At 43.8% G+C, this 25497-nt stretch overlaps 1 protein-coding gene across 2 annotated transcripts in view; it reads right to left on the reverse strand.

Moving 5' to 3' along the window:
* Window positions 1-20968: 20968 nt before the first annotated feature.
* The window catches only part of CHCHD3 (coiled-coil-helix-coiled-coil-helix domain containing 3), a 145333-nt gene continuing 140804 nt past the window's right edge, over window positions 20969-25497 (reverse strand). Inside the window, exon 8 of one of the 2 annotated variants that reach the window (XM_065743804.1) lies at window positions 20969-21680. In XM_065743804.1, the coding sequence (XP_065599876.1) occupies window positions 21657-21680 (24 nt within the window). In that variant the 3' untranslated portion in view covers window positions 20969-21656. Of the gene's footprint in view, window positions 21684-25497 lie in introns of both variants that reach the window. The other variant, XM_065743803.1, reaches the window with a different exon arrangement.

The raw sequence follows: 25497 nt of genomic DNA on the forward strand, positions 1-25497 counted from the left end.
TACCTTCCTTCCCTCTTTGTCTTTGCTCTTCATACTACTCCTTTGTGTTATTGTGCTTTGATATGTGCCCAGGAAACTTCAGTGTGCTTAGAAACCTTGGGTACCCAGGCAAGGAAATGTATCTTGGTCATCTCCTGACACAGAGCAATTCAGTACCTGAGATGCATGCTAGTACATCTCACTTGTTTGTTCCTTTCTATAGAAAAAAAAAGGCTGGGAAATGTTTTAATAAACAGACAAAGAAGAAAACAAAGGAAATCCACATTCCCCTTCACTCACCCTTTTACTTCCCAGGAATACATAAAAAACCTCCAAATGTGGCCTAAGCGTTGGCAGCTTGATGTCCTTCCTCTTCTCTTGGTACATTAGAGGTCAGAGTACAGTACTTGGGAGGATAAAACAGCTCAGGAAATCGTAAGCCCATGGCTAAGCACAGCTCTGATATAGTAAGTTGCTTCAACTCTTCTGCTGAGAGCATCACTGGTGTTGTAGGTGTGCGGTTGCAGCAGACATCAGAGTGGACAGGAGAGGTTGAGCTAACTAAGCAAATGAACTCACGGAGAAATGTAATTGAAAGTCCTTGGGCATGATGATTTGAAGCTGAAGGATGAACAAATACCTTCAATGCAATGGAAACAAGATTGGTGCAATCTTTTAGGAGACACTCTGTTGGTGGCAGAAGGCCACCAGCACCTGGATGTCCAGGCTGGCACCATGTCGGGTCTTTGCAAAGCCAAAATTAGCCTTTGCAAGGCAGAAGCAAGGTCTGATTGCAAGCAGAGCTGCAGGAGATGCTGACAGCCACCATCATGGCTGTATGAGTGAAGTCTGTAATGGAGCACATTGACATGATGACGGAAAGTACAGCTTCAGTAGCAAGTGTTGATGGGTTGATGGATGGACAAGATGATCTTTTCCAACCTTAAGGATTCTGTGATTACCCCAGCTTTTAATCATTGCAAAGATTACTTCAAATGAGCTATGTTTTTTTAGCAGTTGCTCTCTTTCTCCTTCCTTATTCTGCACCATCTCACCTAGCAAAATTATCCAGTCTCATTTTATATTCATCTGTGACCATTAGCTCACTGCAGGCAACATGCACTGAGCTCACCAACCTAGATATTTGTCCCATTAGGGAGTATAGGACAGTCTGATCTGAGGCCAAGCCAGTCCTTGTCTGCTTGGTCTGAATTTCAAGATAAATATATTTACATTTTTGCAACCACCAAGTCAGCTTCATGCAGTCAGAGATAGACAAGTTTTATACTTCAGGGTAGAAAACCACATCCTTCCCCATGTGACATGTCACATTTGGCCTGGAAAATGTGCTTTTCTCTGGGGAATCAAGTATTCATCTGCAGTCAGTTTCTGAGATAAAAATAGGTCAGACCTTGTTTTCCCCTAGGGCTTGGGGGGAAGGTTCTCCTTATGCTGGAAAATCCCTCAGTTGTATCCCAGAAAGCTGAAGCTGGGGTTTCCCTGCATGTACTGCAAGTCGAGCATCTACCTGTGCACACTTTCCTGTGCCTGCCAGTTTTCCCAGGCTTTTAGTCTGGGGTATTTGGCTGTATCCCTTGAACAGGCTAGAATTCGCTCTGCTGGCTGCAATAGTGCTGACAGAGCCCATCCTTTCCAGGGTAGTGTCCACAGACAGGGCACCTCTTTGCCCACGCACATACTGAATCCTCACTGTACTCGGGAGGCTCAGCCATCCCCATCTCCTCTGCAGTGTGTAAATGTTGGCAAAGGAGGATTTGTGGAGGATTTGATGGTTGCTAAGCTACATGTTGCAGATCGGTGCAAAGGTGAACATGGGTTTGTGCAAGATAGGGTCCCATACCGTGGCTGTCTGTCAGAGGAACAGCACCAAATGCTCTGCTCTCAGCTAACACTGAACACTACTCCCATTGCTGGGTGAAAGAGCCAGAATTGCCTGGGGACAGACATGATAAAGCAAGCAAGAATGCTGGAAGATGTGTCTTTTAAGGGGGCAAGGTCTTTAAAGAGCTTATCCTCTTGCTGTAAAAAGCAAATGAAATGTCATTACATAAGACCAAACCCTTCTAAAGCTTCAAACCTATCCCTTGAAATTAAAAAAAAAAGAAAAAGATTTTAATCTGGAGAATGCCTCAACCATCAAATTAATTCACCTTAAAACAAACAAACATTACAAATAAATAAATAAATAAATAAAAACAACGAACAAAGCAGAATTTCAAGAAAAGCAGACACAAAACACACCCTGAATGGAGGCGATGTGTACTAACTACAGCAGAGCTGAGGCCCTGCACCTCTGACCCCTCACCCATCCCAAAGGCAGCAGAACAGAGCCCACCAACACTGGGGCAGACTCACAAGGGCTCTGTCTGCAAGTTCCTCCAAGTGGGAGCTGTTCCTTGGCTTTTCCTTTTTCTACCACAGGTACTTAATAAATAAAGCTTAATCGATACTTGTAATAAAGCTTCCTGGGCAGTAAGGAGAGAGGCAACTCAAAATTATCACTGTAATGGGAGGATTGATTCTCCCTCCAGTAACTGAGCTCTGAGATCTGTGGTCTTCAGCATGCAGATCTGACCTTTTCTTTAGCTCCATTTGCTTATGGTTTTGCCAGCATGGACACATATCCCACAGCTCACATCCCTCATTATACAGACACCATCCAGGCACAAGCAGAGAATGAACTGAGGCAGACAGCCCCAAGACGTTGCCAGCTGCAACCTGAGCAAGTCCTCCAACGCACTGATTCCTCACATATTTTCACTGAAACTGATGGCCCAACCCTGGAGGTACTCGAGGCCAGGTTGGATGGGGCCATGGGCAGCCTGATCTGGTGGGTGGCAACCTTGCTCATGGGATGGGATTGGAACTTGATGGACTTTAAGTTCCCTTTCAACCCAACCCATCCTGTGATTCTGTTCTTAATGTTACATAAAGCCTTAATGTCGCTTGGCAGATACTTCCAAAACCACACCAAGAGATGTCATACTGGCTTAATAGGGGAAAGTTTATCTTAGGGCTTCCAAACAGGGGACCTGGGGGTTATTTCTCATTGGAGATCCTTTTTATCTTACAACCATTTTCAGAAAGTGTTTTCTGTCTCCCGAGCAACACTGACACATTAGCAGAGATCACACAGAGCCTCAGCACATCACCACAGGGGAAGGAAAGAGACAGGAGCTCCTGTCTCTTCTGCCACAGCTCCCAACACAGGGAGCAATTAGTGCCCCTGTGCAAATTGCTCTTGTTTGGATCCAGAATAACACCAGCGAGAGGTCTGCTGGTTTTTGTACACGGACAAGTGATGGTATTTGAATAAGCACTGTGTTTGATGAGGATTGGTGCTGGATGGTGGTCCAAACACATGCACACACACACTGCAGCATGGCTGCAGCCAGCTTTGTTTCTCAGTTTAGTTTTTCAATATACCATCACTGGCCTGAGGTGGTCTTAAGGCTTTATTTTGCCAGATTGAGCAGGGAGCAACTGTGGGTGCCTTCAATACTGCACTGTCCTTGATACTGTCCACTGTATTTCCTATTGGACATTTTCCTTCCTGTATTGTTGATGCAAAAGTTGGCAGGGGTTGCTCAGGAATGTGTCAGGGCTGAATGTGAACCTTGGCAGAGATGTGATGGATGCCCCATCCTTGGAGACATTCAAGGTCAGGTTGGGGCTCTGAACATCTGATTTAGCTGTAGATGTCCCTGTTCGTTGCAGGGGAGTTGGCCTAGATGGCTGTTAAAGGTGTGTTCCAGCTCAAACAATTATTTGATCCTATGAAATTCCCACCCCAGTAACTCTAACTCATCCTTCTAGGCCAGTTATTAGAGGTATCTTTAGGATGAGCACCATCATTTGCTGTGCTTTCACTGCATGTTTTGAGGGGATGGGGACAACCAGGGATCACAAGCTGCAGTACACAGCTAAACCAATGAGGGAAGAGGTGAATCTCTCTGTATCCAGGCTACAAAGAACTGATCAAAACGCAGATGCATTTTACCATTCACACACCCAATAGAACTCACCCACCAGCCTGCATGGGAGACAAGTAGTCCCAGATCCCCAGGTGAGCAAAGGGTTTGTTTTAACATCATATTTTTGAGAGCTTGAAGTGTTCCCAGCAGCAGATTTAGACCCACCACTGTCTGGCAGAAGCCCGGCCACAAGCCCACAAAGGAGCAGCCAAGTAAAAATGAAGACAAAGCACTCAGGGGGTTTGATGGACGACAGGCCGTGCTGACTCCAGTCTGAGCTTCTCATACAATATACAAAAGAAGACACAAATCAATGCAAAGCATTTGAACTGCAGAAAGAAAGAAAATATCAACACATCTGTCACATTCAGACACACACCTGAATCCAAAGCTGGCAGCAATTTTTATCAATGGCAACAGCTGGATTAATACAATCGAGGATGAACATGCATCAAGATGTGGGGTCTCCCTCTGTTCCCTAAGATGCAAATAAATGCCTCAAATAGATGCCTTCAGCTTCATCACTGAGCAGCTCTCTGTCTGGGACAATGCCTCACTTTGCAGAAGGGAAAACAGAGAGATAACCACCCCCATGGCTATGGTTTGAGGAGGACAACAAAGTCAAGGTTGGAAAATTGAAGCAATCAGGTACGTGATAGGGGAAAAAATATATTAAGCAGTGATACATAGATAAAACAGCACAATATTACATCAAAATCTGCCAGGGATGAGCTCAGTGCTTGGCTGCTATGTGGGATCATGTCCCAGCCTGCTCCCTGGCATCCAGTTGGAGAAAGAAATGGGTCCTTTCTGGGAACTGTGAACAACCAAGCACCTCAAGTCTCCTAATATATAGTGGGGATGGAGAACAGGTAACAAGCCCACAGGTAATCATATATCCTCACTTTCTTCCTAGCTCTGATGAGATGCAGGAGGAGATGTTTAAGAAACTCCTGTCCACTAATGAGATGGACTGTTCTGAAGACTGTGCGACTATTGAGGTAACAGTCAAGGGTTTATTAGGCTCTGCTTAGCAGTGATTCTCTTTTGAGTTGTTTCATTCTATGACTAGTAGATTTGCATACAAATAAAGCACGACCTGGAATCAACAAGGCTGGGTGTTCCGTTTGACCTGATTGTGGGACTTTTGCAATACTCATAGAATAACAGAATCATAGAATGGCTTGGGTTGGAAGGTACATCAAGGACCATCAAGTCCCCCTACCACAAGCAGGGTTGCCAGCCACTAGATCAAGTACTAGAAAAAAATGTACCCACTGACACTCATCAGTGCTTAGTGAATATATCTGTAGACACCAAACAGTGAATGTGAGCACAGTGAGGTGGTGGGTGGTGTGTTTCAGCAGTGGTGGCAAGGACAGTGGGTCACCTCCACTGGGTGCAGATTTTTATGAGTATGTTATGAAGGCTCTTGGTAATCCCTGGTGAAAATGTGTAGCTGATGGTGGTGGCTGTTGAAAAATAGGGTTTTGTAGCCGAGATTTTGCTCAATCAGTGTTACTGTGCTCTTCGTATCTGTTGTTGTTTCCATGGAAATAAACAGAAGGTATTACGTTTGGAGTGACCTACATATGTGCATCCCAAGACAATTCCTCTTTACTCAATACAGCACAAGCAAGCCAAAAGGTTGGACACTCATGCCCTTATATCTTGTTCAAGCTTATCCATTCCTCTCTTAGGGACATTTCACAAATAATACATCTTAAGAAGCAACTGTTGCACCAGCTTACTAAGTTTATAATAAACTTAAAGACCTTGGCTATCAGACAGCCCTAAGCTTTTCTAAAAACCTAAATAAAAGGAAGAAATATCAAAAAAGAAATTAATAGCTATAAGGAGGAGGTACTTAACAGTGCAAAACAATTCACAGAGCACTTGTTTCAGGCCCCCAGTGGATATTCTTAAATCATTTGCACTTCATCATGATTTCAACCATCTTCACCTGGAATAGTGCAGAAGTAGGCATTCAGAGTTCAATGATGCTGAAGAGAAGGGCACCTGGGCCAGCCTCACACTCCCCATTTAGCTGATTTGAATCGTGACCAGAACCACAAAAGGAGAGATCCTCTAAAATCAGTAAGAATCCAGCTCCCAAGCATCCCAAGGCTTTCCAGTGTCAGATGAGAAGCTCAGAATCAAACTCGGATCTAAGGCCACAAGCTTTCTAATTTTGCAGCTCCTTCATATCATTTCCCAAGCTCATGAAGCAAAGAGGAGCTGAAACAGCACCTTTTCAAAAGCCTGTGAGAATCAGTAAAAGGATAAAACTTGATGTTCACATCACTGGACATTCCTGTGCTCCCGACAAGGACAAACAGATACATAACAAGGAGCACTGGTTCCTTGCATGTGTTTCCTTTTGACGTGGTTTAGTGGGCATGGTGGTGATGTATTGATGGTTGGACTTGATAATCTTAGTGGTCATTTCTAACCTTAACGACTCTATGATTCTTACTGCTGCTGTTTGCAGCTTGTGTATGCCAGGGCCAGGTTATTTCAAGCTCATCTCCTTCATCTCCACTGATGGTCCAATGACGGGGACCCATTGTTGACTGGCCTTCCACTAAGAGCAACTGAAGGGTCATGGATCAGTCCATGTGCTGCTAATCACAGAGGCATGCTCTGAGATGCTTTGATAATAGCAAATAATTCACCTTTAATTGACAAAATCAGAGCCTGAGCAGAGGCTGAACATCTGTCAGGAAAGTGTGAGGAGGGTTTCATTCTGTCCTATGGTGAGGAAGGATACGGCTTCCCTTTTTTTTCTGTGCTTTCAAGCCTTCTCTTTCTTGTACACATGCACCCAAAGCAGCATCTCTTTCCACCATGTCCAGACTCATTTTTTATTAATCCCTTTCCACTATCTTGGAGCTGATAAGGAAATATAAGGAAAAAAGTGCACACAGGTTACCAGGCTCTGACACCTAAAAACTCCCCCAGAGTTTTTTGCCCTGTGCTGCCAATCTCACCCAAAATCTGGGACCTGATCCCTGATATCTGTAACTTCAGCTTTCCCTTGCTCTGCACCTTCATCGTGGGAGATCCTCATTACCACCTTTTACATATATATTAAAATCATAAATCATTTCCACTCCAGAGTAACTAGAATAAATATTTGCCTTTTCCATAAGAACACACGTGAGGATTCACCGCTGGGGAGAGCCCAGCAGTTGAGAACAGATTTGTCCTTAGGTCAATGCAAACCCCATTGTCATTCAGCACCGCGACCCGCTGCTGCCCTGACAGGAGCAGATATATGAACCTACATCTATTACAGTAAACTAGACAAGGTCAGGGCACAGGATCAAGCTCCAGCACACAATTACGCATACTTTTAAGCTGTCGGTGGGCTATCCGTCACAGCTCAGACCACAGCTAGCAGCCTCCCACATTTGGAGGTCTTCATTGGCCAAGAAACCTTCTCAGAATATACACTGGGTTTGGTCACCCTGTTTCAGAGGAAAGGAAAGATTAGGTATGTGGACACAGCTATGCTGTGTCTCAGGGATGGGGAACGACCTCTACCTGTGTTACTTATGGCAATGACATAGGCAGGGATCGATCACTTCTTCAACCTCTTTGAAAATCCCACCTTGCTGAAGCTCTCTGTGCACCAGTGCAACACTAAGGGTGGAAATCATCCAACTGCATTTATAATGACTGGAGAAGGGACAAGAGAAGGTCAAAGGATGTCTGCATGGAAAATCAAACCAACATTCCCATCTTTAGAGCCTGAGGCATTTAGACTCTTTGCAGCCTTGGGAAGGGGAGGTCCCTTTGTGGATCGAGGTTGCAGAGATCACTGCTGCTGGGATGGCTCAGGTGAGATGTGGATATGCAAGGGCAAGGGAAAGCAGAGACAGGAGTTCACTGTGACTCCATGTATGTGGTTGGCCAACAAATTTCTTGCTGGTTCAAAGGTCCTGCTTGATCCAACCCTGCTTCTGACAATCATCTTTATTAAATCTTAGGCAACTGCCAAACTCAAGAGTAAGCTGTGTTTGCCTGCAGGACATGCACAATACATGCAGATATGAGAAGGAGCAATGGAGAAAAGAGTGATGGAGGGAAAGCAAGAGATTCCATATGCATGCTGCCCATATACAGAGGTTGAAGATGGTGAACCAAGAGGGACAAGAAGGACTGAGAGTGGTACAGAGGAAGCCTGAAAAAGGTAAGGGAGCAGTAGGCATGCACAGAAGGGATTTGGGTGCAGTGCTTGCTAGGGAAGCAGAGTGACAGGGGATTACAGGACCTCTATGACTCCAAGACGAGTGGTGCTGTTGATACAGCAGAAGGAAGGGATGCCATTCAGAGGGACCTTGATAGACTCAAAAGGTGAGCCCCTGTGAAATTAATGAGATTCAACAAAGCAAATTGCAAAGTTTTGCTCTTGGGTTGGGGTAATCCCAGATGTGTACACAGACTGGGAGAAGAACCCCTTGAGAACATCATGCTGAGAAGGACTTACAGGTTCTGGTCGATGGGAAAACTTAACATGAGCCAGCAGTGTGTGCTTGCAGCCTGGAAGGCCAGCAGTATCCTGGGCTATATCATAAGAGGGGTGGTTAGCTGGGCAAGGGAGGTGATTGTCCCTCCCTACTCTGCCCTTGTGAGGTCCCACTGGAGTACTGTGTCCAGTTCTGGGCCCTCAACATAGGAAAGATGTGGAGCTCTTGGAAAGGATCCAGAGGAGGATCACAAAGATGATCAGAGGGCTGGCACAGCTCTCCTATGAAGACAGGCTGAAGAAACTGAGCTTGTTCAGTCTGGAGAAGAGAAGGCTGTCCCTGTGGCAGAGGGGTTAAAACTTGATGATCTTTGAGGTCCCTTCCAACCCAAGCCATTCTATGATTCTATCATTCTATGACTCTGTGAGGTGGGAGAGCTGCCTGGCAGCCCACAGTGGGGTCAATGGGGCAGATGGGATGATGGGGTGTGTATGGAAGGGACTGGGTCTATATACTGGCTCTCACATCTCCTCCTGTCATCCAAGCTGGTCAGTCTGGGGAAAAGAACACGCTGAGAAATTTTCAGTGTGCTGCCTGTCACCATGGAAACCCATTCCCCATCATCCCTGTGCTGCCCGAGGGACAGCTCACATCATGGGGTGTCTATAGGGCTCCCGAGAAAGGAGCAGCAGGGACAGGGTGACCCTGGCACTCACAGCTCTGCAAAAAGGGATAGGACCGAGCTTTGCACACCTCAGTCATGGGGATTATAACCCCAACTCTGCATTATTTGTGGCATTTGTCAGGAAGGATGCACAGCCACCTAAAAGCCTGCAAGGCCATCTCGGGAGACAGGAGGTGACGGGGCATCAGGAAGGGACGCTGCCAACTGGGTAAGAAGATCAGAAGGAACATCACCCCTTCACTCAGTTCATGGGTGAAGGCAAGGCAAACCATACTGTTAAAATATCCAGATAAAATATCCTTCTTAGCATCGCATCACGTAAACCCATGTCATCTAAGCATCATGGTGCCCATCCAAGGGCAGCTGGTCAATTTGTGCCAGCCTGGTCTTAGAAAAGATCCAAAACCTAAAGGTAAGTCAGAGACAGCAGTGTCAATCCCCTTTTCTCTCTCCAAGGAAAGTGGTGAAGGAAGGGTGGGCACAGGGTCCAAACCCCATGTTTACTTTTTCCCCATCTTCCACTTGAACCCATTAACATAAGTCCTTGCAGGGCTGGAATGGCATAGAATGAGTTCTTTGGGGCAACACCACTGTCTCCTGGAGGCACTTTATAAATGACTGGAGATAGTAAAAAACACATGAAACCATGTACACGTGTTTAGATTATTACTCAGTGGTCCTCAAGGGGAACTGAACCCACATTTGATCAAGATTTACATTTCGTAGGTGTTCAGCAGTCTTTTCAACATATTTCAGGGTGTTTTTTTGTTTTTTTGTTTGTTTGTTTCATTCTGCACAGTATTTATTGTGTATTTGCCACTGTGTTTTACCAAACTGCAAGAAATGTGTAAACATCAAATGATCAAAGCAATATATCTTTTATATCTAAAAGCCGGCAAGCCAGATGGAGTTAATTAATGAAGATGTTCAGCAAGACTAGAATTTAGCTCGTATGCAAACAGGTTGTTCCCAGAAGCATCAATCTAATCCAATAAACAATTTGTGGAGGTGTAAGAAATGCTTCTTTGCTCCTTCTTTTCTATAACAAAGAGCTGAGCAAAACTTTTGTTGTTGCTATTTAATCCCAGTGAGAGGTTCTGAGCTAACACACCAAAAGGTAATTCTCAGCCCCTCCTGGAAATGTCATTTACTGCATGCCTTGCTCCTGTTGCTTATGGTGTTGGAGCAGTCAAGTATTCACAGTGAATTCAATGCCTACCCTTTTTTCTGAGATTGCCAACGAGGGAGTTAATTACGGCCAATAGTAACGATGTGGACTTTGTTGCATACCAGACTGCATCCAGCCAAGACTCCTGTTCTCGATCAGATGATAATTTAGGATGTTATGTCGGATTTTATCTTTATTCTACAGGATATTACCAGACATAAAGTGTTATAATGCCCCAAGTGACAACCTGTTCAATCACTCTGTGCTGTGATCCACCCCATAACTCAGATTTAAAGGCCAGCTTCATGCCACAGGTGATTGATCAATTATCCAGCTCAGGCTGCAGCACTCTGTGATGCCCACTTCTACTCAGACAGCAAGGAAAGAGGAGCTGGGAGCCAGGACACATAAATGTACACAAGCTTGTGTGCCATTCCTAAGGACTCTCAGTAAGGTTATTATTCTGGAGGTCTTATTAAATAGGTGTAACATCATTTCTGCACATGAAACAATGAGAGGAGGGGAGCAGATCCAGCTTTTCTAGGGTGGGTCGCTATGCCTGGGCATCTCTGCTGGGCAGCGCCTGTCCCATAGCCATGTTTTGGAGGCGATCCTCATGGGGAAGCTGTGGTTTGGTCACTGGGATGCTCAAATTGCCACACATAGAAGGTATTAGTGGGATGTCCTCATGTTGCTGAGGAACCCCAGGCCAGCTCTCATGGTAGCACAGCCCTTCAGCTCACATGGCTTCTGCATCTCCTTCTTCTCCTTGTCACAATTCCTACAAAACTTCTTGAACTCTGCTTGCTGCATGGGATGGAGAGATGGGATTTGGTTTTACCAAACCAATCCAGGCAGCACTGCACACACAGATGCCTCAGGGAGCACCTCCTTACCATGGGAGATACAGAAGCTCAACAAGCTAATGAGCTGGCTCACCAATGCCTTCCTGGCAGTGGAGAGAGGAGCTTATTTGGAGATGTTAATACATGTAGGCCCACTGGATTTTCCCTTTCTCCCTTCTGTTTTTGGTGGCTGGTACACCCAAAAATGTGAGTTGGATAAAGATGAAAGAAGTCACTGTCCAACCGCTGCCCATTCGCAGTCCATCAAACCATGGCTGGAAACCTTCTTGCTTCCCAAGCCATTGAGCTTGCTCCTTGTGATGTTGCTAATATAGGGCAGACAATTCAAAGGACTTCTTTACCCAAGAGAAGACCTCTTTCTTGGTGTTTCTGCTTGCGAAGGCAGATAAGTTTGTTTAGAGGGAGTGCAGTAACCCCATCTTTCAGCTACCGTGCTCACATCAGACTACTGAGAGGCAGCAGAGACCCAGATACAAATGAAGAGACTCTTCCAGAAATGAAAACATCGAGATCATTTTGTTTTATGGGTGTAACACTCTCTCTTAACACCCACAGCCAGGAGCCCTCGAGCCAATGCAGCTTCTTCCTCCAATCCTCCCCTCCATCCCATCTCACACTTCATAAGACTTTGAATATTCCCTTTCTTTCAGCCAGCAAGCCATTAATCTCCACAAAAATAGTGGCAGTTCTGGGAACAAACTAGCCTTACTCAACATTAGGATAACATGAAGCTCCAAATCCCAAATAGGTATGAAGTTTGAAGATTCGTCCTTGTTATCCTCACACCCATCGTGGCTAAGAAGGGTCAAAAGTGTTTGTCTTGCCTGTGCTGCAGAGCAGACATCTCCCCAGCTTCCTTGAGCTGCAGCAAGCCTTCAAACCAAACGGGTCAATAATAGCTTTTAAAAATTATCATCAAGAAATGAAAGGCTTGGCACCGCACATCCACTTAGGTAGCTGTAACTACAGCAAATTAACATGAAACTGAAGTCGGTCCCAAATGAAAGCTTGTCTCTGAGACACTGGAGCCTGAAATGGCCTTTATGATGTAAATTTCTATTAAGTACCAGCAATCTTTTGTGCTTCCTTCTTTAGCATTTCACTTTCAGTTGGCTTCTTTCCGAGTCTATTCAAGCAGATTTCCTAGACATGGGGACAAAGTCGCTGTCAGTCATATTTCTATTTATGCTTTCTGAGGATATTGATGGTCAGCTGAACTATAGACTAGGGCTATTTAAGAGAAGTGTATGTGCTCAGGGCTTGGGTTGGACGTATCTCTGCTCTGACTTCCTAGGTTGGACACTGTGGTTCCTATTGTTAAGTGTGCAGTATGACCCAGAAGGGGTCTGATGGGCTTCTGGGGTACTCAGCAGCCATTTTTTAGTGCCTTGATAAAGCAACAAATCCATCAGAGACACATCGTGGGGGACAGAGAAAGCACAAGAACTCCTATTCTGGTTTCCTAGGCTTGCTCAATCCCTAGCTGCCGTAATTCTCAGATTTCCAGCAGCTGACCACACAGATGGCTATGGATTGGGATATAATTATGTAGTTAACTGATGAACCCCACCTTCTAAGCATGGGAGTTGCCCCTTAGTAGTGGCCCTAACGGCAGCACAACAACAATGGAATTAGCCCAGAGGAATTCAGGTTGGATATCAGGAGAAATTTCATCACTAAGAGTGGTCGGGCACTGAAATAGGGAATTAAGTGGTCATGGCACCAAGCTTGCCAGATGTCAATGAACATTTGGACAATGCTCTCAATCGTATGTTCTAATTTTTGGGTGGTCCTGTGTGGAGCCAGGAGTTGGACTCAGCTGATCCGGGCTGATCAAAGTGAGCTGCCCTTTAGTATCTAATGGGGGACTGTAAGAAAGAAGGCAACAGACTCTTTAGCAGGATCTGTGCGATAGGATGAGGAGAAATGGTTTCAAACTAAAAGAGGGGAGATTAAGACTGGATATAATGAGTAAGTTCCTTACAGTAAGGGTGGTGAGGCACTGTCAGTGGCTGCCAAGAGAGGTGGTGGATGTTCTGCCATTGGAGACGCTCAAAATCAGCCTGGAGTGGGCTCTGAGCAACCTGACTGAGCTGTAGAGGGTCCCTGTTCATTGCAGGGTAGTTGAACAAGATGACCTTGAAGGGTCCCTTCCAACTCAAATTATTCTATGATTCTGTGTTCCTTATAACTCAATGAAGACTGGGAAAGAAGAACTCCTTTCCCCTCAAGAATTGCTCCTCTGTATTTCCCATGGTAATGTGAAGGCCATTTTCTGCTGGGATGGTGTCCTTCAGCATTTGGTCAGCAGGATCCCACATCACCACATTCCTAGTGCTCTTTTTAGGACAGGAAAATAAAGAAGGATTTCAGCTTGCTCCTTTTCCCTCCTCTGAGTCTCTCAGCAAAAAGAAAGGCATGAAATGAAAGCAGGTTAGAAAGTATTTTCCTGGTGATATTTCATACTGCCCCACTCGTTCTTTCCCACTGAGCATTCCCAGACTGAATATTGAGTAATCCAAGCTTCAAATCACACATGGAGGTGATGGATTGCTGCTGAATGCAGGCTGAAGTTTTAAGCCAACAATTACTTTTCTCTGAAGACTTTTTCCCCACCAGGAACTGGGGAACAAAATACTTCTGAATTGTTTTTATGAACAGTGCTGTCTTCTGCGCAGTAACTGGAAACTTTAAAGGAAGCTGGGTTATGAATAGTTCTCATTACTGGGGGAAAAAATGCCTGATACCATGTTGGTATTTTCTGTTCATGTGCCTCCTATATGTGCAGGGGATTAATCACCACTTTTAAGGAGGGACAGAGCTGAATTATTAACCTCTGAGCACAAACCCAATTTAAAAATGAAAGAGCCCACTTAGAGGCTGCCTGGGAGTTCAGAGCCCACTCCTTCCCCCTCCTTTCCTGCAACAGGGAGGAAATGAGCCCTCCCCAGAGACAGCAGAGATGGACCCGGGCGAAATGAACATCTCTGTTATCCCATAAATCAAATGGAGAAGAACTCCCATCTGGGGGAAGGGACTGCTTAAGGAGTGAACGTTAGGGGAAGAGCACGGAGTAGCTGAGGATAACCCAAGGTAGGGTACAACATCAGAAACTGGATGTTTGGATCTTTGGCATTTTGGAAACCTCCTGTAGGGAACCTGCTTTAGCAGGAGGTCTGAACTACGTGATCCCCTGAGGTCCCTTCCAACTGCTTCGATTTTGTGATTCTGTGAATTTGTCAGGTATCAAAGCTTTCCCAGTTGCACATCATCTACCAAAATAAGTAAATAAATAAAACACTAAAAACTCACCTTATTAAACATTTAATGAAAGTTTGGTTTTGCTTGTCAGACATGAATTTCCAACCATATTGACTGGGGATCTGATAAATGTATATAATGTTTATGTTTATAAACGGAGGTGGGATGCAAATGGATGAGGCCAGGCTCTTCTTGGTGGTGTGCAGCGATAGGACAAGGAGTAATGGCCTAAAACTTGAACACAGGAAGTTCTGTACTAACATGCAGAAGAACTTATTTATGGTAAGGGTGACAATGCACTGTGACAGGTTGCTCAGAGAAATTGTGGAGTCTCCTTCTATGGGGATATTCAAGACCAATCCCTGTGCAACCTTCTGTAGGGTACCTGCTTTAGCAGGGTGGTTAGACTGGATAATCTGTTGAGGTCCCTTCCAACCCCTGAGATTCTGTGATTCTGTGTGATTCTACGATTCTGTGGTCTCATATTATGCACTCGGTCCCATTGGATCAGACAGTACCTCAAGCCTAGCAAGAAAGCATAAGGAAGAGGACATGAAAGGCCACAAATCCCAAGAGTCTGACCCCAGGTATCAGGAGGTTCAATGCAGCAAAAGGCACTGCCTCTCCAGGGAACCCTGAGTCACTACGCTTTGCAACACACAGTTTCATGATGATATTTGGTTTCTTGGTAACAGCAGACCAAGCTGCAACAGCAGCAATCAGCTTCATTCTAAACACCCAAAAAGCGCCACGACGTCAGATTAAAAAGCTTCCATTTAAAGGAAAAAAAAACAACAAGGCAAGACTTGATAGTGATTCATAACGACGCTGTTTTCCAGGCTCCCTAATGGGTGCACTCTCCATTGAGGGAAAATGCAGCTTGCATTGAGTGAATGATTTTGCTAGACTCCGTGCCACAAAGGCAGCACGCCCAGGTCGATAGGCAGATCCCAGAACGCACTCTGCTTCCCGTAACATCATCAGCAGCCACACATTACCCATTCTGAGAGCCTGGAGTGGATTCATGGCTGTCTCTTGTTTTACTGGAGGCTATTTAATATTCTCTCGCTGTTGACACCTTGCCTCTCTCTCCCACCTCTTCTCTTTTCCTGCTTTCCCCCAAACCTGCAAGAACAAACAACATCTGCACGCTTGCTACAGCAATCCCCTGAGATGGCAAACTGGGACCAAGGAACAGGAGACAGGAAATTTCCTTCCTACTTCATGCTATAGAACAAAGGACAATGCCCACTGAACTGGTGTGTTACCACTGACCTCATCTCCCATGGTCCACTCCCAGCACTTCTGCAGCCCCTTGCAATAGTCCTGATAATAGAAGGGATTCGCTTCTAAGCTGTAAACCCACAGAATACATATATGTTCTGTTCATTTTGCCTCTTCTGTGCTCTTGGAAGTGTATGTTGATCTCGTTTTTCACTTCTTCACCTGATTCCAGGCGTGGGAAACTTAAGTAAGGCAGTGAATTAAAGAGATGACAAGACCTTTTCCTACCCAAAATCACTCACTCAGAGTATTTTAAGAGTATTTCAGAGTACTACCTGCTGGACCCCACTCGCCAGCTCCTCACCTCTGCAGACACCTCCTTTATAAGTGGAATATAGATTTCTTGTTTGCTTGCTTTTAAGGAGAGTCAGATTTGAAGACATTCAAGCTGACTTTGACCTTTTCAAAACAGCCCAAGTGTTAACAATATTAAAACTGAGAGGGGAAAAAAAATCCTCTATTTGACATGAGAAATGGGAGAGATGCAGTGAATTCTTGTGGGCTGACTGGTAAGAAAGGTTCCTGTCCATTAATGGGTCTTCAGTAGCTCATCTCCTTGACCCTTTCACGACACTTCTCCCACTGATCCCTCCGCGGAGCTGAACTCCTACACTACAATGAAATAAACTGTCCAACAGTTCTGCAAGGAGAAGGCAACATGGATTTTAAGAAATGTGAGAACAACTCTTTGATATCGAGTTTTATGGGATAGCAGAGTAGTGGGCTCTAAGTCCTTTCCAGCTCTGCTATTTTTATATAAGCAATAGATTTAACATCAAGTGGAGCCTGCTTGGCTTGCAGTTTATTAGGGAATTTGATCCTCTTGCAGCCTCAACACCATCAGTGCCATCACCTCTGCTTTGGGACAGCTGCTCTGCCCCTGACCGCCCTTAGGACCTGCAAGGGAAGAAGGTTTTCCTGTGTGGGGCAGTTAGAAAATAACTGAGGTTTCACATGACAGCTGAACAGAAAACACTCACGTCCAGGTGCACCCCAACCTGGTAGAAATCCCTGTGTTAAAGCAGCAAGACAGCTCATGGGGGAAGGGGTGTGTAGGATCTGATATAAAGGGTGAGATAAAGCAATGACAGCAGTATTATGGGAACACTTGGAGTGGTTACCCATAAGGTGCACCCAGCAATATGTAAAATCCTGGTCATAAATACATCACTCCTGAATGTTACATCTGCTGCCTCAGTCTCCTGGCTATGGCACAAACACTTTCAGATCTCACTTTTGGACACGAAGCAAACATTTAGGGTGATTCTTCCTCCCAACCATCCCATTTTTAGCAACGCCAAACACTGCTTCCCACAGCCGACAGAGATGGGTTAACCGAGCAGGGCTGCAATTCAAGGTGCTCCCTCCAGTACAAGGCTCAATGTGCTCCTCTTTCCAGCAGCTACTGGCTTGAGAAAGAATTGAACTAATTACCTCAGTAATTACTAAACTAATTACCTCTCTAATTACCCAGCATCTTTGTTCACAGGGAGCAGACATTCTTGCAGAGGAGCCCTGGCTCAGCACCTTGTGCTCTCAGGAACCTGCCAGGCTTTTTCACCGTGACCTGAGGACCAGGTCCTGCTCACACCACATTCAGGATGTCTCTCCATTCCTTAGAAAAGGATGAATGCTGATGATGCTCCTCTGCTGGTGTAGGTAAGTTTGCTTTGCAGTGTTTTGCTGCCAGGCAGCCTCAGGAAAGGCGCAGCACCTTTGCTGCACAGGATTTTCTCTGTTGGGAATACCCTGAGTGTGGTGCTATGGGATTACCACCACCATGATGATGAAACCAGAGATGCAGTTGCCTCCAGGCCCTATTCGATAATTAGATAAGAACAGCAGCTGAGAGCAAACAGGAAGGTGACTTGAGATGACAGACATTCCTCACTAACACAGAGTTGAAAACAGCAGGGTGTTCACTCAGCAAAATCCAACATGAACACTGCTGTCAAGTTGCCTTACCTCCCCAATTTCCTACTCATTTTCCAGACCTCCACTCCAATCTTGCCTTGGGCTTTTAAGAACCAGGGTCTGGAAGGGACTCACTGCTCTGCTGAACTTCAGTGTGACAGAGGGTGCTCAGCCTTGAAAAGAGCCCCTGGCTCTTTTAAGGAAGAATCATGGTTCTCATAGCATGAACATAAATGGTTTCATTAATACCAATCACGTTGAGTAGATGGTTTCAAATGAAGAGATATCAGAGCCTGAATACAGAAATGACTTTTGTGTTGTAGGATGGACACGCACCTGCAATGCCTTTTTCTCCTCTCTCCTTCCTGCTACTTGGGATGCAAGGCTAACACGTCTCCATCTCTTGGTGTTACCCATCTACTGTGGTGAAAAGCTGATTTGGGTTAGGGATTTCCAGGTGCTAATAGGACAGAAAGATACATACAAAGAAAGCACAAAAAATAATCAGTTTGCATTGCCCAAACCTGAGCAGCAGTCTGCAGAGAAGAATAATGGCTAGAATTTCTGTTATTTTGGAAAGGAGAAACAATAATGATAGAAGAGGGAAGGACTCTCTCTCCTATCAGGAATTCAGACAATGTAGGAGGTATTCATATCACTCAGACTGAACCAAGGGGTGGGAGAAATAACCCCCAGAAGCTGTTCTGTGAATGATCATTAGCGTGTGTGACAAAATGCCAGCCGGAGACTGAATTGTGCCAGCCAGCAAACTTCACAGTGGTATACAGTTTTCTTGAGCACCATGGGTTGACAGTGTGACAAAGACTCAGAGCTTCAGCTGTGGCTCTCAACACCAGGAGCTGTCTGCTTTATAGATCTGACAGAGAAGACACCAGGTGGATGGGGCAAATTTCTGAATTTCACGCACAAGGTATGTTTGTATGAAGGACAAGAAGAAAAAGAAAATCAATAAAGGCAAGGGTCGCTTCTCCAGTAGGAGACTTCAACTTGAGAGATGCCATGGATCCATCAGATGGAGTCCACCTGAGACTCCACTCCCCTCCTTTAACTCCCTCAAAATGCGGCACAGGATCTAAAAAAGAACAAAGCAGTGGCAATCTGTGCTGTAGAATGTATCCCATCCCCCAGTCTTTGTGTATTAAAGCTAGTTCCAAGTATCTGTTTAAAACTGTAATGCAGGGATATCTTAAGAAGTTAAAAACAAAACAAAAGACGACTTTGTAAAGCTATGTGAAGTCTCAGACACACATGACTCCTGAGGAAAGTCTAGTATCTAAAAGAGTCTTAACACTGACAAATTAGATGAGATAGCAGTGATTATTTTGACACTATTGAAAGAGCTGTGACTTGTTCTTCAGAAACTGAGCAAAGAAAATTAAAAGCTTTGATTTAGCTCAGCACTGGCTCAGTGCTGGCTTTCCACTTAAAACCCTTTGGGTACAACTGATCTTGTAAATGACCAACAGGAATATCTGAACTTATTCTCTACCATGGGTACAGTGCCTCATCCCTTCATTGTGCCAATGTAAGTTGCACAAGGAAAGGTTAACGTTGGATATTAGGAAAAATTTAATCTCAGGAGTGGTGAGACATCGCAACAGGCTGCCCAGGGAGATGGTGGAGACACTGTCCATGAAGGTGTTCAAGAGATGAGCAGATGTCGCTTTGAGAGACATGGCTTAGTAGGCACAGTGGGGATGGGTTGATGGTTGAACTAGATGACCTTAGTGATGCCTTCCAACCTTAATGATTCTACGACCTGTCCTCCCTACAGAATATCACTCATATCGTTGTCTCCATCCAAGGCAGACCTACTGTTTCCTTGAAATGTCCTACACCACATCTCGGGCGTCTACAAAAGAGGTGTGTCCTACCTGACTTGTGCACCAGCAAGCAACAAGAAGGGAGGGAGGAAGAAGCGAAAGACTAAAGAAGGGATCAGAATGCAGACATGCAGAAGGAGTGATGGCACCAGCAGAAGAGGTGGCAAACTGAAGTTCACTCCAGAAACACTCAGTAACACTGCTCTACTTTAAAGGCAAAAGCTGTCCACAAAGCAGACTATTTTAAGGATTACACCCTGTTTGCTGCAATCAGCATCCTCCAAGCTCAAGTGAAACAATTTAGAGATGACACTACTGACGATACAGAAGATGTTTAAAGACCACATCATCTCAAATGAAGCCTGAAACACAGTTGGAAGAAAGCAAGCAAGCAAGACTGACTCCCATTGCTCAAGGCAGTCAGTGTGGGAAACCAATAAACATTTGGCAGTAACAGAGACCTTCCTTCCCGACATAGCTCTTCTCCTGATTTTACAGCATCATCTGGCCTTATAAACGTCTGCTTTTCCTCTATGCTGTATTTTGCTGCCAACTCTAAGTCTGGCAAGGATGGATCTGCCAACTTCTTGGCTCTCTGTTACAAAAGAGAACATTATAAAGGAGAATTTGTGAGTTAGCTGATTTGTAAACACTGCAGCAAGTCACCATGTAAACATGTTGCTTGTGTCCCTATTATTTCTCTCAAGCAGTTTACCTGGCACCTGACACTGAATGCCAGGATTTTCCTTTCCTTGTGCTATTACTGTTCCTTCAGAAGTAAAAAAAAAAACCCAAAACCAAAAACAAACAAACAAACAAACAAACAAAAAAACCCTAGCTTTTTTGTAACATTAAAAACAAAGAAGAACCCCTTAATTAAACCATACTTAACAAGCATCTCAATAATTAGGATAGGAGAAGCACTAGCAGTATTCTGAATACAAATGAGATCTGCAGGTGCACTCGCAGTTGTACAGTAGGATGCAGTTCAAACACAGCCGATTAGAGAAAGAGAACAGGTAAATAGCAGAAGGCTCAAGACACATTGCTCATTTGAAACTATTACTACAGTCAAAAAGCTTTTTCTAAGATTGCTTGATAAGATGAATGCTGCAGCATCTGAATAGAAATGATGAAATGAAACTGACCCCCATGTTAAAACCATATAGATTATATGATTTAGCCCCCCAAAATGTTACGCGTATTAATAAGGTTTGCAGTTTTGGGTGCTGTATGCCCTTCCATTCCCAAGTACTTCCCAAGAAAGGAAACTCTGGTGGTGCATGAATAACAACACGCTATCACATGGCATTGTTTTACTTTGCTTTGATGGAAAACAGTAATATGTAAGTAGTGTTCCTGTAACCAAGGCCTGTTATGCATAAAATTCTATGCTTTAGAGCTTCTGTAATAACATCTGCTGGAAAAACATGAACAACACAGCAAAGGGAACATCATCAGCCTCTGAGAACTGGAAAGAGAGACAGACTGAAACATTAATTTTGTTCATAAAATATATTTATTGTTGGTACAGAATGAGGCATATTCATCAGTACTTTATCAGAGAGAAGAGCACAACAGAATCATTTCACGAAGGCTGTGTTAAATCGTTAAGTGTTGGATCATTAACATCATTCCAGCAGAAGGCCTGATGAGAGACTTCATTAAACTACATAATTTGTGAAATAAGTTAAAGTAAAATTTATGTCATTATCCATCGAAAGAAAAGCTTTATATAAGCAACAAATACAGTGAGGAGCAGCAGCTGACTTACTCACAATGTACTGCCGCATCCTGGCACAGCAAGTGTTACATACCCATGCCTTTGGCAGTGAGAAGTTTTTGAGGAGATTCTGCAATGAAATAGCAGCATTTGAAGGATATTTCCCCTTTCTAAGGTCAGTGAGAGGTTCTTTTCTTTTCCTTTCTTCAATCACCAATAAGTGGATTTTACTAAGACTGAACGGTGTCTTCGGATGTATGATTTCTGATGTAATAAGATATAGGTCTTGGCTTTTCAAATGGTCACACTGATTGAGCCGTGATGGCTGCTGCTCTTGAAATGGCTCTTCCAGTTCTTCTCTTTATTGGTCTGCCCTGTAAATGGGCTGTCATATCATTCTTGGGAAAAAATGCTCTTCTGCTGAAATTAGAGTTGATGGTCTTGTGCTTGATTTGGACAATGCCTTTATCCTCCTCTCCCAAGCATGCTCTGCTAAGAAAATGGTCAGAGGGGATGGAATAGAGAGGGAGAAACATGTGTTTAAGTAACTCAAAGTTATTCCAGAGACACAGTGAATTTTGGTCACATTTCCTTCCTAGGATTTGCAATTTTTTTTTCTATTAAAATACAGAAAAAGAAACATTGTCAACATGTTCATCATCGCTGGGACAAGTCACAGGGGCAGAACGAAGCTATCTGAAGACTCAACAAGCCAGACATTTGGAGGACTGAGGAGCTGCAGGAACGATTCCTATTCATCCATCTTAATGCTATCATAGCTCCAGTCACGCTATGGCTATTAAGGAAATTAAAATGTCTGACCTTACAATAAGATAAATCCCATTCCCAGTAGTTACATACTGGAGGAAATATATCCTCAAGTCACACAGCACTAAGTAAGTCTCTTACCTACTGCCTTCCTATATTCCAAGTCATCATCATAATCTTGATAGTCTGAACATGTCGCACTGAATTTGCACTTCATTATTCACCTCCCGTGCACAGTCGGGCCACCCAGAGCTAAAAGGATAGATCTGTCAAGCACTCCAAGAATTATTCCTACTGCCACACCAGCAAGGTCTGCTACAGGGTCTTGACCCTATTCAGAGGTCTTGGTCTCTACAATGAAAATGCAGACTTGCAGGGGTAACAAGCAGGGCACTACTAAGAGCTTCCTACAGTCATGAACCATAAATGAAGGGTCTTTGGAAACAAGCAGATGTATGGATACTGCGTGTCTAGATCAGAATAGAAAGCAGGATCTAGCATGCTACAGACCATCTGCACTCACTGGTGGGCTCTTATTTTGATCATAGCAATCCATTGTTCTTGCCTTTAATACCCACAAAATAGGAAAGATGGTAATTATGAATCTCCCTGTAAAAAATGATAGGAAGGGGTTTGACAGTTTTGGCTTTGTCAGGAGTAGGCCCAAACGTGAACCTTGAAATCTCACAGCAGACCTACAGACAGCTAACTGAAATACTGGAACACTATCTGTCCAGATTGGGAACATTGGGAACATTCATAACTGGAAAGCACAGTCATAAAAGTTAGGGTTCACGAAAATTAGCAATAAAGGGAATGAATTTCTCTTGTCTTTTCAGTATGAAAGGCAATGGCTTTAAGTTGTGCCAGGGGAGGTTCAGGTTGGATATTATGAAACATTTCTTCTCAGAAAGACTGGTCAGGCACTGGAACAGGCTGCCCAGGAGGTGGTGGAGTCACCATCCCTGCATGTGGTGCTTGGGGTCATGGTGGGCCTGATGGGGATGGGTTGATGGTTGGACTGGATGATTGTAGTGGCCTTTGGCAATCTTAGTGATTCTATGGTTTAAATCCTCACAGCCTTTCCAAAAATCATCTGGTGAAACATTCAACTAGATCATGCAGTGTTTCTGCAAGAAGGATTAAGATACAAGGAGCAGGGCAGTGAGCACATGGAACGATGCTCACAAACAATATCTCGAACTCGTGATAGAGAGTTAGAGGCTAACAGAATAAAACAATCAGTTTTATGCTCCCTTGCTGCTTTTATAAACAAAGATAGGAGAATCTTCTATTAGTTAAGATAATTCCCTGATCTCAGCCTACTGACAGGACCCCCTCAGAGATTTCTGTAGAACTGATGAAGGCTACTTCTACTGGAAGTTTCCTTTTGCAATGGTAATGCAGAAACTTGCTCAAAGCCATTGCTGGGTTGAGTATCAACTTGGGGTAAATTTAACACTGCATAAACTAATACAGGAAATTCCCAAAAGAGCAGAGAAAAATTCTGTTACTTTTCTTTTGTTTGGTGTCCTAGGGAAAGAAATCACAGGTATTTGTTCGCTAGGTCCATATTTCTGCCCACATAATTTAATTACTTCACATATTTACATTAATTCTTTTTTTTTTTTTTTCATGACATCAATGCAGGTGCAAAGGGAATGCAGCCTACACCTCTGATAATTAACCTTCTTTAATCAAGGTAGTGCTAAATGGTGGCCATAAAAGACAGTGTCTTATTATTGCATTTTACTTCACAGCCACACTAATTTTACATATTCTTCCATTAGACAGAGACGGTGCCTAGTGAAAATGCTGGAGAATGAGGCTAAATAAAATGGTTACTCTGACAAGGATGCATCGTTGAGGACCACTCTGTCCTACAATTTAAAATAATGGCTACAAGGCTGAAGAGGCTGAAGGACAGCATTTTGTAGCCAGGCTGTCAGACAGCAGCAGCTGCTGGTATCATTCCTTCGAGTACTCTCAGACCTGCCTGCAGACACTTGCACCCCCTGTGAAATAATAGGTCTAATAGGAAAACATTGCATGGATGTCATTAAGCTATGCTGAGGTTCTGTTTCCACGTAGGAATTAGGACTCCCTGTAGCATAAGAAAAAATAAAATAGAGTATTTCAACAGCCACCTTGTCCACATCAGCGAGCAGTAGATTAGGACAAGCAACACAAATGCCAGTGGATGGTCTGTATTATTGCAGCTATTGCAATAGCTGGAGATCCTTCAGCAGTGGGAACACAAATCCATGGCACAGACAATCCTAATGTCTTCCCTTTAACGGCTCCATTAAGCAGTTTTTCTCCCTGCTTCTATTATAATAAAATAAAAACATTAATGATGGGGCTTAATTTATCTCACTAGCGTCTCATGACTTTGGGAGATTTAAACTGGAGGTACAACAATGTGTCAAACTCCTCTGAATTAACAGCTCTCTGGGACTTTCTAACAAGGGGAGAAAAGGACAGATAGAGACATGAGATTACAGACAGGATGAGAAATAAGGAGCATACAGAAGAGAGGGTGAGATAATTATAAGCAAGATAGGAAAGAAAGAGGAGTCAATAAATTCAATTTATGAAAAGCACAGAGTGTGCTCAGCCTGAGCACAAGTGCCCAGACTCACCGCCAGGAAATCGGATTAGTTAACTTATTTGGTTTTCAATATCTTGGTCTATTCCCTCTAGCAAATTTTCTTCTTTGTTTGTTTCTTGTAGCCAATGTCAGTTAACTTTTTCATTTCTGAATCTGCTATTTATCCCACTCTTCTGTCGTCCAACCAAGCACATATAAGAGGTAATTCTGCAGTATTTTATAGCACTGCTTGGCAATTATTTCAAAGTAACTGCTCGTCTGGACTTCCAGGCAATCAGCGAGTCAAAATAATTACAATTACAGCTGCAACACACGGAGGATGAGCTCTAGAGGACTGATGTTCATTATGAAAAACAATCATTCCTACTTGCAAATATTTCCATCATAAAAGGCTTCTCTTTCTCTGTTATCATAAGAGAGAAACCTCTGAATTCTCATCTTGAAGCATTTGTGAAAGAGAATAAGAAGCATTTAGGAAACACTTTTAACTACTTGACAGGCTCGGTTGAAGATCTTCAACAAAAAAGGTGTTTAAAAGGGCTTAGAAACCTAAAGCTCCTATTTATGCAATTTCCTTTTCCTGCACCTTCTGAACATGAATTAATTCACCCTCATCACAGCCTTCTGAAAACATTCCTACCAGATACAAACTTCAGTTATAGCTTAAATACGTGTAATTAATTACGATAAAATTTGCAGTTACTGTTAAAAATAACACAGGATTATAAATACTGTAAATTACTTTTCCAGATGATGCAAGCAACAGCAATACTATGTAATGACCTACTATTATTTACTACTCTTTTATTTTCGTTTTCCAGAATGTCTCAAAAACATTCTGTTCAGCCTTGACAAAAGAAGACTCAGAGGGGATCTAAGGAGCAGGAGGCAAAGGGACGAGGCTGAACTCTTCTCTGCAGTGTGTGG

Source organism: Cyrtonyx montezumae, unplaced genomic scaffold, assembly GCF_038088225.1.
Source record: "Cyrtonyx montezumae isolate F1298 unplaced genomic scaffold, pur_monq_1.0 scaffold_3, whole genome shotgun sequence".
Taxonomy (NCBI): Eukaryota; Metazoa; Chordata; class Aves; order Galliformes; family Odontophoridae; genus Cyrtonyx; species Cyrtonyx montezumae.